At 36.5% G+C, this 18,472-nt stretch overlaps 2 protein-coding genes across 2 annotated transcripts in view; one reads left to right on the top strand and one right to left on the bottom strand.

Moving 5' to 3' along the window:
* The window catches only part of LOC142334982 (uncharacterized), a 32,652-nt gene extending 28,560 nt beyond the window's left edge, over positions 1–4,092 (top strand). Inside the window, exon 8 of the mRNA XM_075383309.1 lies at positions 4,055–4,092. Within this exon, the coding sequence (XP_075239424.1) occupies positions 4,055–4,092 (38 nt within the window). The remainder of the gene's footprint in view (positions 1–4,054) is intronic.
* Positions 1–18,472, bottom strand: part of LOC142334674 (ubiquitin-fold modifier 1) — a 286,602-nt gene that overhangs the window by 227,902 nt on the left and 40,228 nt on the right. The gene's annotated exons all lie outside the window — the stretch shown is intronic.

Below are 18,472 nucleotides of genomic sequence, written 5' to 3'. Positions count from 1 at the left end.
CCCCAACATGAGGTGCACAAAATCCCAGCGGGGGGAAAACCGACTAACCGGCGTCTCAACGGGGCAGGGGGGAAGTGCACCTCATGCGGGCCCGAGGCCCTCAGCTTAGAATAATAGTAAGACTGAAATAGACTTTGCTAGGCAAGCTATACAAAAAAATACTTTTTGTTTTACCATCTAGATACCCATGGAAAACTCCATAGCGAGTTTGGTTCACTTTGGACAACTCTAAGACCTAATCAAAAAGACCTATTTTTAAAATTACTTATTTGAAATAATCGCAATTTTTCGTTCAAAAACCTAACTTTTTTCCTAGGCAAGCTATACCGAAAATTCTTTTTGTTTTACCATCTAGATACCCATGGAATACTCCATACCGAGTTTGGTTCACTTTGAACAACTCTAAGACCTAATCAAAAAGACCTATTTTTCAAAATTATTTGAAATTAACTATTCGAATTAATAGCAAATTTCTGTAAGAAAACCCAACTTTTTTCCTAGGCAAGCTATAGCAAAAATTCTTTTTGTTTTAGACTCTAGGTACCCATGGTATACTCCATACCCCGTTTGGTTTGATTTGGACAACTCTATGACCCTATCAAAAGACTTATTTTTAAAATTACTTATTTGAAATAATCGCAAATTTCCGCATGAAAAACTAACTTTTTTCCTACGCAAGCTATACCAAAAATTCTTTTTGTTTTACAATCTAGTTACCCATGGGATACTCGATAACAAGTTTGGTTCACTTTGAACAACTCCTTGACCCGATGAAAAAGACCTATTTTTAAAATTCGTTATTTGCGAAATTCGCAAATTTCCGTATGAAAAACTAACTTTTTTCCTAGGCAAGCTATACCAAAAATTCTTTTTGTTTTACAATCTATTTACCCATGGGATACTCGATAACAAGTTTGGTTCACTTTGAACAACTCCTTGACCCGATGAAAAAGACCTATTTTTAAAATTCGTTATTTGCGAAATTCGCTAATTTCCGTATGAAAAACTAACTTTTTTCCTAGGCAAGCTATACCAAAAATTCTTTTTGTTTTAAAACCTAGTTACCCATGGGATACTCGATAACAAGTTTGGTTCACTTTGAACAACTCCTTGACCCGATGAAAAAGACCTATTTTTAAAATTCGTTATTTGCGAAATTCGCAAATTTCCGTATGAAAAACTAACTTTTTTTCTAGGCAAGCTATACCAAAAATTCTTTTTTTTACAATCTAGTTACCCATGGGATACTCGATAACAAGTTTGGTTCACTTTGAACAACTCTTTGACCCGATGAAAAAGACCTATTTTTAAAATTCGTTATTTGCGAAATTCGCAAATTTCCGTATGAAAAACTAACTTTTTTCCTAGACAAGCTATACCAAAAATTCTTTTTGTTTTACAATCTAGTTACCCATGGGATACTCGATACCAAGTTTGGCTTGAGTTGGACAACTCCTTGACCCGATGAAAAAGACCTATTTTTAAAATTCGTTATTTGCGAAATTCGAAAATTTCCGTATGGAAAACTAACTTTTTTCCTAGACAAGCTATACCAAAAATTCTTTTTGTTTTACAATCTAGTTACCCGTATGATACTCGATACCAAGTTTGGTTCACTTTGAACAACTCCTTGACCCGATGAAAAAGACCTATTTTTAAAATTCGTTATTTGCGAAGTTCGCAAATTTCCGTATGAAAAACTAACTTTTTTCCTAGGCAAGCTATACCAAAAATTCTTTTTGTTTTACAATCTAGTTACCCATGGGATACTCGATAACAAGTTTGGTTCACTTTGAACAACTCTTTGACCCGATGAAAAAGACCTATTTTTAAAATTCGTTATTTGCGAAATTCGCAAATTTCCGTATGGAAAACTAACTTTTTTCCTAGACAAGCTATACCAAAAATTCTTTTTGTTTTACAATCTAGTTACCCGTATGATACTCGATATCAAGTTTGGCTTGAGTTGGACAACTCCTTGAACCGATGAAAAAGACCTATTTTTAAAGTTCAATAATTTCAAGTTATTCGAAACAATAGCAAATTTCCGTATGAAAAACTAACTTTTTTCCTAGGCAAGCTATACCAAAAATTCTTTTTGTTTTACAATCTAGTTACCCATGGGATACTCGATAACAAGTTTGGTTCACTTTGAACAACTCTTTGACCCGATGAAAAAGACCTATTTTTAAAATTCGTTATTTGCGGAATTCGCAAATTTCCGTATGGAAAACTAACTTTTTTCCTAGGCAAGCTATACCAAAAATTCTTTTTGTTTTACATTCTAGATACACGTGGGATACTCCATACCGGGTTTGGATTGATTTGGACAATTCCTTGACCCGGCGAAAAAGACCTATTTTTAAAATTCGTTATTTGCGAAATTCGCAAATTTCCGTATGAAAAACTAACTTTTTTCCTAGGCCAGCTATACCAAAATTTCTTTTTGTTTTACAATCTGGTTACCCATGGGATACTCGATAACATGTTTGGTTCACTTTGAACAACTCCTTGACCCGATGAAAAAGACCTATTTTTAAAATTCGTTATTTGCGAAATTCGCAAATTTCCGTATGAAAAACTAACTTTTTTCTTAGACAAGCTATACCAAAAATTCTTTTTGTTTTACAATCTAGTTTCCCATATGATACTCGATACCAAGTTTGGCTCGAGTTGGACAACTCCTTGACCCGATGAAAAAGACCTATTTTTAAAATTCAATAATTTCAAATTATTCGAAACATTAGCAAAGTTCCGTATGAAAAACTAACTTCTTTACTGGGCAAGCTATACCAAAAATTCTTTTTGTTTTACATTCTAGATACACATGGGATACTCCATGCCGGGTTTGGATTGATTTGGACAACTCCTTGACCCGGCGAAAAAGACCTATTTTTAAAATTCGTTATTTGCGAAATTCGCAAATTTCCGTATGAAAAACTAACTTTTTTCCTAGGCCAGCTATACCGAAATTTCTTTTTGTTTTACAATCTAGTTATCCATGGGATACTCGGTACCAAGTTTGGCTCGAGTTGGACAACTCCTGGACCCGACGAAATAGACCTTTTTTTAAAATTCAATAATTTCAAGTTATTCGAAACAATAGCAAATTTCCGTATGAAAAATTAACTTTTTTCCTAGGCAAGCTATAGCAAAAATTATTTCTGTTTTACACTCTAGGTATACATGGGATACTCCATACCGAGTTTGGTTTACTTTGGACAACTCTAAGACCTAATCAAAAAGACCCATTTTTAAAATTACTTATTTGAATTAATCGCAAATTTCCGTATTAAAAACTAACTTTTTTCCTAGGCAAGATATAGCAAAAATTCGTTCTGTTTTAAACTCTAGGTATACATTGGATACTCCATACCGAGTTTGGTTTACTTTGGACAACTCTAAGACCTAATCAAAAAGACCTATTTTTAAAATTACTTATTTGAATTAATCGCAAATTTCCGTATTAAAAACTAACTTTCTTCCTAGGCAAGCTATAGCAAAAATTCGTTCTGTTTTACACTCTAGGTATACATTGGACACTCCATACCGAGTTTGGTTCACTTTGGATAACTCTATGACCTAATCAAAAAGACCTATTCTTCAAAATTATTTAAAATTGAATATTCGAATTAATCGCAAACTTCCTTATGAAAAGCTAACTTTTTTCCTAGACAAGATATAGCAAAAACTTTTTTCGTTTTAGATTCTAGGTTCACAGGGGATACTCCGTACCGAGTTTGGTACGATTTAGACAAGTCCTTGACCCAATGAAAAAGACCTATTTTTAAAATTCGTTTTTTGCGAAATTCGCAAATTTCCGTATGAAAACCCAAGTTTTTTCCTAATCAAGCTATAGCAAAAATTGTTTTTGTTTTAGACTCTAAAAACACATGGTATACTACTTACCCCGTTTGGTTTGATTTGGAGAACTTCTTGGCCCAATAAAAGATAGCTATAGTTAAAATTCGCTAATCGCGAAATTCGCAAAACTCCGTATCAAAAACTAGCTTTTTTCGTAGGCAACCTATAGCAAAAATTTCTTATGTACTAGGCTTTAACTTCACGGGGGATACTCCAGACCGAGTTTGATTCGATTTGAACAACTCCTGGACCCGACGAAATAGACCTATTTTTAAAACAATAATCGCAAAATTATTCGAAATAATAGCAAATTTCCGTATGAAAACCCAACTTCTTTCCTAGGCATGCTATAGCAAAAATTCTTTTTGTTTTACACTCTCATGACACTGGTGATACTCATACCCAGTTTGGTTCGATTTGGACAAGTCTGTGACCCTATGAAAAAGACTATTTTTAAAATTACTTATTCGTAATAATCAAAGTGTTTCAAAACGCTGATGAAATATAAATCACCCAGGAAAGCAAATTTTATAAACTTGCTTTTAATTTCATCTAGTTAAAAACAAGTAAAAAAAATCTAACAGTACTAATCATGCTCAAAGTGTTTTAACACGCTGATGAAATATAAATCCCCTAAGAAAGCAAACTTTATAAGCTTGTTTTTAATTGCATCTAGTTTGAAAGCCTGGACATCAGTTGACTTTGCAACACGGTAAGCGAGAGGTTCAAAAGAGTCTGAATTTCTGGCGGATTTCGTTGACCTCACTCAGATCAACTACAAATTTTTCAACAATTTCGTAGAGCTGTACAAAACACTGCAACTCCGAATCTTGCTCTTTGAAAAGCAAAATCTGGCCAACTATGGTTTCACCGTTCACATCGATAGCAACAAAACTGTTGGCGTTTGATCTTGTATAATTCTGACTATCAAAATAAAAGCGCCCTCGATACCTACAGAACAAACGGGCTTCAGGAAACTTTTTTTGGGTTTCATAATAAAAATTGTTTCTTTCTAAGCACAAATCCTCCGTGATACCAGTTGGTCTCTCTCCTCAGATTTTCAATATAAGCTTTTAGATGGTCATCTTTCACTTCGAAGCTTTCAAGTTGTCGGTTTCGTATATAACGACTAACGATCAAACTGCAGGTATTGACACTCCCCGTCAGAGTTTTAATCAGATGATTGTTGGCATTTTCAAACATCGTAGCTCAAGTAGTCCATAACGGGCCAAATGTTTTGCACTGCCAGGCCAAGTGTCGCAGCAAATGGAAGTTGATAGAGTCAAATTTCTTTAGAGGATAACGAAACGACATGTCATAGCAGAAAGCCTCCAGAAAATGTCCACATAAGTTTGCATTTGAGGTATTCTCGTACAATGACCGCAGTGAAAACACCAGGTAGTTGAGATTTTGCATCTTCGCATCATGTGCAGCAGAACTCTCAGAAAACTTTTGAAAAATTAAGGGTGAAAAATATAGCAGGAAAGTTTTCAATTCATTTGCTTTGAAGTGATCAATTGAACTGAGAGACCTAATTGACCTTTTGAACTCGTTGGGAAGAACTACTTGGCAAGTTGCATTGTCGATTGCGCTTAGTTCCGTCAAACTTAGTTGCTCGGCAAAAAATTTTATGACGTCACTGGCCACACCTTTAAGGCACTGATGCATCGTGTCTACTGGACACGTCAAGGGAAGATTTGGGATGATGTCAAACAGTTTAGAGCGTCCTTTAACGCCTAGTGTGTCCACCTCTGGGTCTTTCTCCTTCCTCGACTTTCTTTCCTCAACACTTCCGCTTTCAGCCTGCATAACAAGAATATGATGCTCAGCAGGGTTCCGCATTGAGAAGGATTTACTGTTTGGATAAGAGTGAGTTCCTGGAAGTCTTTGAAACCCTCGCATGGTACAAAGACCGCAGCCGTAATAACCATTGAATTTTTTCATATTCAAAACATCATGCCTGCACACAAGGTCTACCACGAGAAAAATTGTTGTAAAACTGATTTCGTATAGTCTCCCTTTGTAACAAATGTTCTGGGGTTTTGCAAGTTCAGATCTGTAGTGTTCAAATATAGGGTCCCAGAAAACATTTCCTTTTCCGTACCACAATGAGCAAAGAAAGATGTTGTCAAATGAAGCTCTTAATTTTGGCGGCAGATCAGCAAGCGCAACCCAAACAAGGTAGGCTGAGCAATCACTCGACTTTCGAACTTCAACTCCATCTATGTTTAAAATTAGTTTCACGTTGATTGTCCCGTCATCGAAAAGACTTGTTAGCTTGAGATCCGTTTCGGTTTCTGGGTTAGCGTAATCTATAATTTCGTTGATGTACTTTTCTTTTTTCTCCTTTAGTTTTTCTGCAAAGTTAAGGAAAATAACTTCTCCGCTGGAATTTTTCTGTGTCTTTTACGTAGAGATCCGTTAATTTCTTGGTTTCACTTTTTATAAAATTGGGAGTAGGCACATTGTCATGGGGATGAATAATTTTTTGCCATTTCAGCAAATCGAACAGGGCTTCGTCGGGTAGACAATGTGGAGCAGCAACTGCAAATAAACCCATTGACGCATTATGAACAGTTACATTCGAGTTACAAGTTAACGGATTCGAAGAAAACTGGAAACTTCTTTCTGCCACATCAGTGCCATCACTGTCATCAAGATCATCTTCGTCATAATCATTGGAGGTCACCTCAGATTCTTCTCCAATTGGGAGGTCAAATTCATGTTAGGGTTCAAAAGAGGCTTCGGTTTCAAGGTAATCGTCAGCAGAACATTGCGAACTCACTTGTGTATCTGTTTCCTCAGTTTCAACTTCCGAAGAGCGAGTGGCATCTATCTGGTGTATGAAGGTTCTGATTTCGCGACTCGAACCTTCTAAGATTCTTCTTTTGACCCGCCTTTTCCGTTGATTTCTAAATTTTCTCTTTGCCGAAAGTTCACAATCAGTCGGTGTACCAATGCTAGACTGACTTGCAGTTTAGTTGGAGCTACTCTCACCAGATCCCAAGATTGCACTTGTGGTACTTGACGAAAATGTCAGCTGAGTGGGACATCAGGACTTTGAAATCGAGGAGTCGTTGGTTCTAAATTTTCTCGGTTTGGCGGCATGTGCTTTTCCTTATGTGGGCACCTACATTTAAGACTACCGTCTTTGAAGTAGTTTGATCCGTAACTCACAGTTATTTCTTCACCAAGCCCTATGGAGTCTATTACTTGAAGAAACACGCACTTGTTGTGGGGGAGAAAAGAACTTGTGTATCCTAAGAAAAACTTCGTATTAGGCGAACAAGAGTGATTTTCAAAACGAATGGGGCCAAGCAGTACTACTTCATCCTGCTCACGCTCGCCACGCATTACAGACAAATCGGACATCTCATTTTACAGTTCAAGAGGAACAGTTTCAATTGGGCCCACAGGAAAAGGTCTAAGGGGTTGCAATGAAGGTTTTAATACCTTTCCCGTATTGTTGAAGAGGCCATAGCCGCCATAGTTGTCGGGCAAGATTTTAAACCCTGATGCAATACAAAGCTCATATAGTTCTTTTAGCGATAAATAAGCTTTTGAAAGCTGTTTGTCGAACTTCATGCGGCTCTCGAACTGTTCGAAGCTGTTCAGGGGCAGCATCATTTGAGGACAGACATTAAAACTGGTTAAAACTTAACGCACAACTTGTCCATCCGCAATTACTAAATCTTCGGATGTAATCATATCAATTGAAAAACTTAACCAGTGTTTACGTTATGCCCGTCATAGAGATAATTTCGAAAAACTATTTAAACAAATTCTTTTATGGAAACGTAATCATTGTTTTAATAAACTGTTTAATTCAGGATCAATGGACAATACAAACTTTCTTACGCTGGCAAAACAGCGAATGTTTAAACAAAGTAAACAAACTGGATCTAAGAAAGTTACAGAATGTTAGTTCAAGTTCACAAAACATAACCGACTAACGTCGGGAGACTATATAAGAAAGTTACGAAAGGTTAGTTCAAGTTCACTAAACAACTAACGTCGGGAAAATTGCTCTCGAACAACTAGTGGGAGCTCTAATCAGTTACAAATTGCAGCCTGATCATTAGAGGTTAATAAAAACCGCTATTAAGATTTAAAGTGAAAAATTATTTTCAATTTCGGCGCACTTATCATTTGACTTTCAGCACTAAATTGCCGCCAATTGAAATTAGGAACTTGAAATTTTGAATGAGAGAAATTATGATCACTTAAAACGCAGATAGTCAAGGGCGTAAAAGTCACTCGAAAAATCAAAATGTTCAAGCAAAATTTTTACATAGAGACCAACGCGTTTACAATAATTGCTACAAAGTTCGTTCGAGATCAATTAAAAATAAAACAGCACTCCTTAATGAAAAATGACATTTTCAGGCAGAATGCTTGCAATTCAGGCAGAATCCTCACTAATTTTCTTCTACGTTGGAATGTCGGCCTCGGCAATCCTTGCCGTATTGATTTGCCGATTTTCTGGCTTTCTCAAAAGCGAGCCCAGGAGTGTCAGGGTACTTCTGCTGCACAACCTCTGAAAGCAAGAAGACAATCTCTTAGTAACTTCTATGCCGATTACCTGTCTTGAAGTACTGGTTTTTGCAGGTTAAAATTTTAACACGCAAGTGGGATCTTTTTAAAATGCCAATAACGCGCAAGAGGGATTTTTGAAAATGCTGATGGAAAGGAAGGCTTCACGTCTAATTTTAAAAACATACTCGTAAACTTGTCGAGAATTTCACTGGGAGCTTCAAGTCTACGATCAGCCTCATGTCTTTTTGGTGCCAGAATGTAATTTCCACGCTCATTTTCCGGAAACAGCTTCTCAAACAATGCTCTACCCAGCTTTCCGACATCTGAGCCAGCGTGAATCGTCATAAGGTCTTCACCGTTGTGCATGACTGCTGTGACACCTATGCTCCGCGAAGGATAGTCATCGATACGTTGGAACCCATGAATATCCAAGAGGCGAGTTTCTTTCAATTGGGTAGCCTAAACATTTACAGGTAACAAACACTGTGAAATTTATTCACAAGAACTTAAGCCTCTATGATGCTTGAGAATTTGAGATCTTTTGAAAAGGCTAGCAAGTAGGTTCATTTCATAAAAAGTAGAAAAAATAAATGAGGGATGGGGTACCGTAGCGTCAATTGTTGCGCATATGTTTGCCCGTCTTTTTTCGTCCGCTTTCTTCAGCTCCTCAAATGCTTTCATCCAACTATTCATCTCAACAATATGCTCATCTAGATATTCCTGGAGAAGATGGCAATTTGGCCCACAATCGACTGCGTTGTCCGCAATGGTTGGAAGTGTGGTTGAGCTGGTGGTCGCAGAAGTAGAAGGTTGAGAAAGAACGGGCTCAGGCTAAAAAAGGGCAATTATTTCAAAGCACAGCAACGAGATTTATCAGTTTGCCCTTCTACCGTTAAACAGTCTCATAGTTTTCGACAATTTCAAAGAGGCCTTTAACAATCTTTAAGATGCCATTTGTAATTAGTTAAAAAAGTCACATTTTACCGTATTGTTCTTTTTTTTGCTGAAATGACTGACTGAGATAACGCAGAATTGGGGGCTTTTGACTTTTCGACGCCTGCTGGTTTACCAAGAGAGACTACGGTACTGTTCATCACGGGTGCACGGCCTCGACACAAGAAATTAACCTCATCGACAACAGGTGCCTTATGATTCGCCAGCACTGTTTTTCGCAATTCAGACGGCCGTTTACCTGCATCTAGCTCCTGCTGATAGTTGTTCATGAGTTCTTCAACTTTTTTCATGTTTCCTTTTGCCAACAAACGACAGGGCACATTTCCATCTTTGCATCGCAGGTCAAAACTATCACGTTCGATTAGACTTAGCATTTTAGATGGCTTAGTCTTGGGTGGCCATTTAAAGCTGCTTACAGTAATCAAAATCAGCTCTTTATTGTCAACGAAGAGCCACGCCGTGTTATTTGCTAAAATACTGGATCGGATACTGTCCTCTCTTTCGGCCTCCGAATCAAATAGGTTGCTGCTTTTCCTGCGATCAGTTCTCGAAGGTGGTTTCATTTTCAACGATCTAAAAACTTTTCAATTATTTAACTACGTTCGATTGTTTTTGCAACAAAATAGAGAAACCAAAAATTTCAAAATGTTTAGAGTCAATCTAAATTTCAACGTTTTAACCGCCAAATTGAAGAATAAACGAACAATGAGTCAAATAAAATCAATCTAAAAATCTGAGGTAGCCATTAGATGGAGTCGTAATGTTTTCTGCATTTAGAGTCAATCCAAAATTCAATAAACAAAAGAAAATCAAACATAGCTGGCAGATTGCCAGAAAACAGCCGCGCGAAAAAATACTGGGACGTTAAATTTTAATTATGTATCTGTATAATTTATTAGCTGCTCCTGCTATTAACTGTTCTATATTAACTTTCAAGTAGAGTGTCAAACACTCATTTTACCTCATCTCTTTAAAAAAAAAGAAAACCAATTTAATAACGAGGAAGTCATTTATGAGAGTGAGGAAAATCACGTGTGACCAAAAAAACTCGCTCACCTAAAAGTGAAAGATAACGTCACGCACGCGAAAAAAAAACAAGAGAAGGACAATAACAGCCTCAGCTATTGATTCGCGGCCATTAATCAAATTCTAATAACAGCACAAAATATCAAGTCATCAAATCATATAGAAAATTGCAACAAAGACTTTAAGGGCTCTATTCAACATTTCTTGGCTCAGAATCACTCTCATCAGTTTGTGCATTGCTTAAATTTTGACCTTCAGACTCCTCATTCGGTCGCCTTTTTGTCTGTTTGTTTCTCTTAGACATTGCCTTTTCTTTCATTTGTGCGCACCAGAATGGGTCCGTTTTCCTTTTTCGGTACCGCAGTGCATCCATACCCGATCTATTCGCAGACGAACGGGCGTCGTTGTAAGCCTCAAGCCACAGACGAGGGGGGAATGCTTCTTCACAAGCCCTTGAACATACAAAAAACCTCAACAATTTCAGCTCTTCGTTTTTGGGGAAGACAGAGAAAACCAATAAAATCCAATTTTTCAAAAAATCCTAAAGCTGCTAAAAGTTCCGTACCACTTTTTTCCTTGATGAGCGTTTAGGGTCTGCAAATTTTTTGAGGGAAGCCATATTGAAAATTTTAAGTCTCTTGAAAAACAGTACTTGTAAATACCTTTGAAAAGCTTAGTTCTTTTCGGAGATGTGGGTTGCCGCACCTCGCTTTCTCTCGTTGGAGAAAGTATTTCTCGCTCAAGACCCGTTTCTCCCCAAAGTGCTGTTCTTAGCACTCTTCCGAACTCATCGGGAGTTGAGGGTACAGGAAGATTGTCAACATCAACTTCTCCATAGAAACTAGATAGCACTTCACTGGTCTCCTCGTCCACAGAGTCATCTAATTCCTTGAGTTCTTTCTAAAAGTCAACAATCTCTATAAGAAATTGATTTCATCCAGAAAACAACCCACATCAAATTAAATTTCCAGATCTGAACAGCCAAATAATTTCAAACTGCATATTTGAAGATTAAAGTCGAACATTTGTGAAGTGCTTATGAGCAAAAACTTGTACAAGACCAGTGAAAATCATATACTCACAATCTCTTTGAAATGTTGTAGCTGGCTTTCCAATTTTTTATTGCAATCTTGTACTGTTTTCTTATAGACTCGAAGAAGTTCACTGAACATACGTTTGTCTTCGTTTAGGACTTCCACAATCTTTTCATGATTTGAGCATTTCTAAACAGGGCAACGTAACCGACATTGGAAAGAGATCAAACAAAGCAACAAAATTTCTTATTAAGGCAAAAATACAACAAAAACTTGATGAACAAAGTCCTACCACGTTGCAAAAGGAATTTTATTTTTACACCGTTCATAAAAATAAAGAAAACGAAAGCAAGAGTTCTAACCAGAACCCTGGGACTTTCAGGTCCAAAACTCTCAACTGGTGTCAAACTACTGCCAGCCCAGCGCGCTCCCTTACGTGGGGTGACGTCCAAATTACCATTACACTGATCCGCAAACGCACCATAGATCTCTTGATTTTTTCTGAACTCCACATCCGTCGCACCTGGTGGACCAGGCTTCAGTAGAACGCAATCAACCTCAGAGCCATCAATCATTAGCGATGTTTTATTGTCATCATTTAGTTTCATACGCTCATTTATTTCCAGGGTTTTGGGCCACCGAGGATCAAACAAACTCAATTTTAACACTTGGCAATCTTCCGTAAGGAACACAAACTCAATTTTCAAAGGCATCTCTAAAATTAATAGTAAACGAATTAGACCATTAGATGAACGAGTCTCATTTAGACATGGTAACAAAGTCATTTAAATTCAACGACCAAAAGCCAACTAAATTAAACCATAAAACCAAAGGATTCACTAATTCTCACTTAATTTAATGTCAACAGGAGAAAACCTCGAAAGAACAATTTAATTTTCAAAAAGCAAAATCAACCGCAAACAAGCCTAATTATGGAATCTATTTTTATTGCGCGCAGCGGATAAAATAGGCCGAGTAGACATAACGATGCAGGCAGAAACACCCACAAACACAAGCCTAATTAATGAATCTGTTTGTAACGGGCGAAGCAGATAGAATCCGCTGAGTGGACATAGCGATGCAGGCAGAGACACCCGCAAACACGAGCCTAAAATTTGAATCTTTGTACCGGGCGAAGCGGATAAAATCCGCTGAGAGGACATAACGATGCAGGCAGAAACACCCGCAAACACGAGCCTAATTAATGAATCTGTTTGTAACGGGCGAAGCGGATAGAATCCGCTGAGTGGACATAGCGATGCAGGCAGAGACACCCGCAAACACGAGCCTAAAATTTGAATCTTTGTACCGGGCGAAGCGGATAAAATCCGCTGAGAGGACATGACGATGCAGGCAGAAACACCCGCAAACACGAGCCTAATTAATGAATCTGTTTGTAACGGGCGAAGCGGATAGAATCCGCTGAGTGGACATAGCGATGCAGGCAGAGACAGCCGCAAACACGAGCCTAAAATTTGAATCTTTGTACCGGGCGAAGCGGATAAAATCCGCTGAGTGGACATAGCGATGCAGGCAGAGACACCCGCAAACACGAGCCTAAAATTTGAATCTTTGTACCGGGCGAAGCGGATAAAATCCGCTGAGAGGACATAAAGATGCAGGCAGAAACACCCGCAAACACGAGCCTAATTAATGAATCTGTTTGTAACGGGCGAAGCGGATAAAATCCGCTGAGAGGACATACCGATGCAGGCAGAGACACCCGCAAACACGAGCCTAAAATTTGAATCTTTGTACCAGGCGAAGCGGATAAAATCCTATGTTAAAACCACATCAAAATTATCCCATTTTTCAGGGCTTCAGCAAGCGATTAAATTAACAGATGCTCGAAAAAACTTGCAGGTAAGACGATGAATTAACCTTGATGAGTATATACAAGAAATTGCGAATTGTATTAGTAAAAGATCCACTTAGTTGTCAACAAACACCAAAGATTTAATAAACAAATTGAATAAAATTGCTGCACGAACACAAACAACGAAAACAATAGTCAATCAAATTAGTGCAGCTGATGTTCTCTCACAACTTTATTCATTGCACAAGCCAATGTTTTTCTACCTTTCAAATTAAGGTGGACACCGTCGCTCAGAAACAAATTGCTTTTGCAAACTTCTTGATGAAGTTTAAAGAAGGGCAGCTGCGAGTGCCTTAGCACCGCATTGAATCGTTGGATGTTCCAATGGCTGCAATTCCGTTTCAATACTGAGCACACTATCACTTTTGGGCGATTTTCAAGGCCCCTGATGGCATTGTACAAGCTTCTCAGTTTATCAACAACAACTGATGGATCCTCTCCGGGTTCACCCCAATTTGACAAATTGTTGCCACCGACAGCTAAGATGACGCTCCTATATACAGAGAGGGTATCGAGTAACAGATGAAATTGTTCGATTCGTCCGCCTGACAATGAATATGTGACGCAGTTCCTTATACAAACACTATCAAAGATTGAGTCCCCTACTATTGCAGTATGCACATTTTCACCAACGAAATTGTTAAAAATGAATTCAGCGTTCCTCCCGTTGGGTTTCAACTTTGTCACCCTGCCATTGATTTGGTCATCTGCGAAAAGTGGCTTGAGGGCTTTTTTGGTAGGTGCATTAGCGGAAGCATAAGGTCTGCCGATTCGTTTACGGTCCATGTTTTCAACAGCAATATCTAAAAACGATACACCAACTATAAACGCTTAGCGACTAATACATCACAAACTTCCAACCAATAGTATAATAGTACAGATATAGTATAGTAAGCTCGTATTGGGTGCTGCCATATAGCCTATCGATTTCGCCTTGACGAGAGCTTTCCAACGATATAACTCTTTCATATATACCCTCCTCCCACTGTACTCAAATGCGACCTCCCGTGGGTCCAAACCACGACTCCACGACTCCACCAACCCACGACTCCAACCCTAAAGACTCTCCGACTCTCCTACTACTGCTACTACTACCACCACCTATGGTATCTATGGGATATATCACCACTTAGTATACTGAATTCGGATCCAGCACACATTCTTTTTCTATTTCCTGCTCGCGGGACCTTTTGAAATATTCTATTTGGTTTCACATTCAAAGTTATACATGCTTACCCCCGGGAAGTGGGAGGCAGTGAGTGAGCTTCTCTCTTCTGTCACTTGACGGGAGGGCACCTGCATAAGCATGTCACGTGACCGGACGGAGGCGGTAAACGAAAGTTTCACTTCGTCATCTGGGTTAGCCGCTATAATTATGAAGTAAAATAAAATAGAGTAATATATTCGAGAAGCTCTCTCGATGGGGGATATAGCGAGATTATTCGAACGATAAAACTTTAAAAAAGAATTGCAGATTGGATGGGGGGGGTTGGGAGCTATGGAGGTGGGGACCGAGGTTTGCGTCCGAAAAAGGCTTATATCTCAAAAACTACTGAACCAAATTTAAAAATTGAATATGTTTTGGAATCAGCATGAACTGGGGCTTTAATCTAGCGTTTACAAAAGTTTAAAAAAATGAAGGAATCAAAACTCGATTTTCGACATTTTGGCCGAAATTGGCTCATTTTCACCAAAATTTGGAAAATCGAAAAATTAGGCAATGAAATTAAACCGAAACTTTTCAACCCATATATATTCGTAAAGAGGATTAAATGGGCAAGAAAATGATATAATATACTTTTAAATACGTCTTGTAACAAAAAAGTAATTAAACTAAACAACTTTGAAAATTCGAAAGTTTTGCTAAAATCGACCCTGATTTCGGTCTCTACATTGCCCTCGCATTCTCTTGTTTGGCAATAGTTCAAAAAGATAATTATATGGCTGTTGGAAGCGTAAATTCTAGTTTATTTTGCTACCAAAAACATAAATGTTTGCCTCAAAAATTTGAGAGAATTTTGTCCAAAATCGACAAAAATGACTAATTTTTGACCACGAATCGACAGTTTTCTTGACATTTTGGGTAGAAATAAAGAGTTTCGAGATCGGTTCTAAAAAGTTCTTAAAAGTACAATATCAGGGCAACAAAATAAGCTATTATACATTTTCTAACTTGTCTTCTTCAAAAAGTTATTAACAAATGTTTTTAATGAAAATCAAAATTTTTTTCACCTAATTCGAGGATTCATTAAAATTTTGTAATTACATCAAAGTTTTTGCAGTTACTTCTACACACACTCATAAAGAACGTTATCACGGCAACAAAATGGGCCAACATAGGTCTTCTAACTCGTCTTCTTCAAAAAGTTAGTAACAGACGTTTTTCATGAAGTTAAACATTTTTTTCACCTAATTCGACGGTTCATTAAAATTTTGTAATTAAATCAAAATGTTTGCAGTTACTTCTACACAAACTCATAAAGTACGTTATCACGGCAGCAGAATGAGCTAACACAGGTCTTTTAACTCGTCTTCTTCAAAAAGTTATTCATATAGGTTTTTCATGAAGTTCGACATTTTCTTCACCTAATTCGACGGTTCATTAAAACTTTGTAAACAAATCAAAATATTGGCATTTATTTCTACATAAACCCATAGATTAAATTATCACGACAACAAAATGGGCTAACATAGACTCTCTAACTCGTCTTCTTAAAAAAGTTATTAACAGAGGTTTTTCATGAAGTTCGACATTTTCTTCACCTATTTCGACGGTTCATTAAAATTATGCGAACAAATCAAAGTATTGACATTTACATCTACACAAACTCGTTAAGTATATAAAGTATTTTGTCAATGCAACAAAGTGGGCTTATATAGACTTTCTAACTCGTCTTCTTCAAAAAGTTATTAACAGAGATTTTTCCATGAAAATGGACATTTTCTGCACCTAATTCGACGCTTCATGAAAATTTTGTAAACAAATGAAAATACTGGCATTTAGTTCCACACATACTCAAAAAGTACTTTATTACGGCAACAAAATGAACTAATATAGACTCTCAACTCGACTTTTTTAAAAAGTTGTTAACAAACGTTTTTAATGAAGTTCGACATTTTCTTCACCTAATTGGTGTTTTCATTAAAATTCTGTATAGAAATCAAACTATTGGCTTTGATTTCAACACAATTTCAAAAAGTGCATTATCCGGAGAACAAAACGGGCTCATATAGACTTCTCAACTCGTCTTTTTCAAAAAGTTATTAACAAATGTTTTTAAGGAAGTTCTATATTTTCTTCACCTAATTGGAGATTTCATTAAAATTCTGTATACAAATCAAATTATTTGCTTTTTTTCTACACAATTTCAAAAAGTGTATTATCGGGGCAACAAAACGGGCTAACATAGGCTTCTCAATTCGTCTTTTTCAAAAAGCTGTTAACAAACGTTTTTAATGAAGTTCGACATTTTCTTCACCTAATTGGAGATTTCATAAGAATTCTGTATACAAATTAAACTATTGGCTTTCATTTCTACACAATTTCAAAAAGTGTATTATCGGGGCAACAAAAGGGGCTAACATAGGCTTCTCAATTCGTCTTTTTCAAAAAGTTGTTAACAAACGTTTCTAATGAAGTTCGACATTTTCTTCACCTAATTGGAGATTTCATAAGAATTCTGTATACAAATCAAACTATTGGCTTTCATTTCTACACAATTTTGAAAAAGTGTTTTATCGGGGCAACAAAACGGGCGAAAATAGGCTTCTCAATTTTTCAAAAAGTTGTTAACAAACGTTTCTATTGAAGTTCGACATTTTCTTTACCTAATTGGAGATTTCATAAAAATTCTGTATACAAATCAAACTATTAGCTTTTATTTCTACACAATCTCAAAAATTTCAGTATCAGGGCAAAAAAAACGGGCTAAAATAGACTTTCTAACTTGTCTTTTTCGAAATGCTATAAACAAAAGATTTTCATTAAGTTCTACATTTGCTTCACCTAATTCGCTCAAGAGTGTAATAAAGAGTGGAATAAAGAGTGTAATTATAATGTATTTTTAAAAGTGTAATAAGGGTGTACTAAAGAGTGTAAAGAGTGTACATTAAAGTGTAATTTTCTCAAAATTACACACTTACACTCTTATCCCTGCTAATTAAGAGTGGAATTGGCTTTACACCCTTATTCTCGCTTAATAACGGTGGAATACGGGTGTACGCCTCGGCCCGGGTATATATATATATATATATATATATAAAAACTTATACACGCACACACAGACACATAAACAAACACATATACACAAATACACCCACACAAACACACCCACACAAACATACAAACATATATATATATATATATATATATATATATATATATATATATATATATATGTATATATATATATATATGTATATGTATATATACATATATATATATATATATATATATATATATATATATGTAAACACTTACACACGCACACATAGACACACAAACACACTCACATACACAAACACAAATACACACATAAACACACACACACACACACACACACAGGCACGCATACACCCACACAAACACATACACATTAACGCGCACGTACATACATGCATACATACATACATACATACATACATACATACATACATACATACATACATACATACATACATACATATATACATACATACGTACATACATACATACATACATACATACATACATACATACATACATACATACATACATACATACATACATACATACATACTTACATACATACATACATACATACATACATACATACATACATACATACATACATACATACATACATACATACATACATACATACATACATACATACATACATACATACATACATACATACATACATACATACATACATACATACATACATACATACATACATACATACATACATACATACATACATACATACATACATACATACATACATACATACATACATACATACATACATACATACATACATACATACATACATACATACATACATACATACATACATACATACATACATACATACATACACACATACATACATACATACATACATACATACAAACATACATACATACCTACATACATACATACATACTGTGTTTAAAATTGGAATGAAGTTCAAAATCT

Source organism: Convolutriloba macropyga, chromosome 2 (assembly GCF_964194025.1).
Source record: "Convolutriloba macropyga chromosome 2, txConMacr16.3, whole genome shotgun sequence".
In the NCBI taxonomy this organism is placed as follows: domain Eukaryota; kingdom Metazoa; phylum Xenacoelomorpha; order Acoela; family Convolutidae; genus Convolutriloba; species Convolutriloba macropyga.
This window is presented reverse-complemented; position numbering and strand designations above follow the sequence as displayed.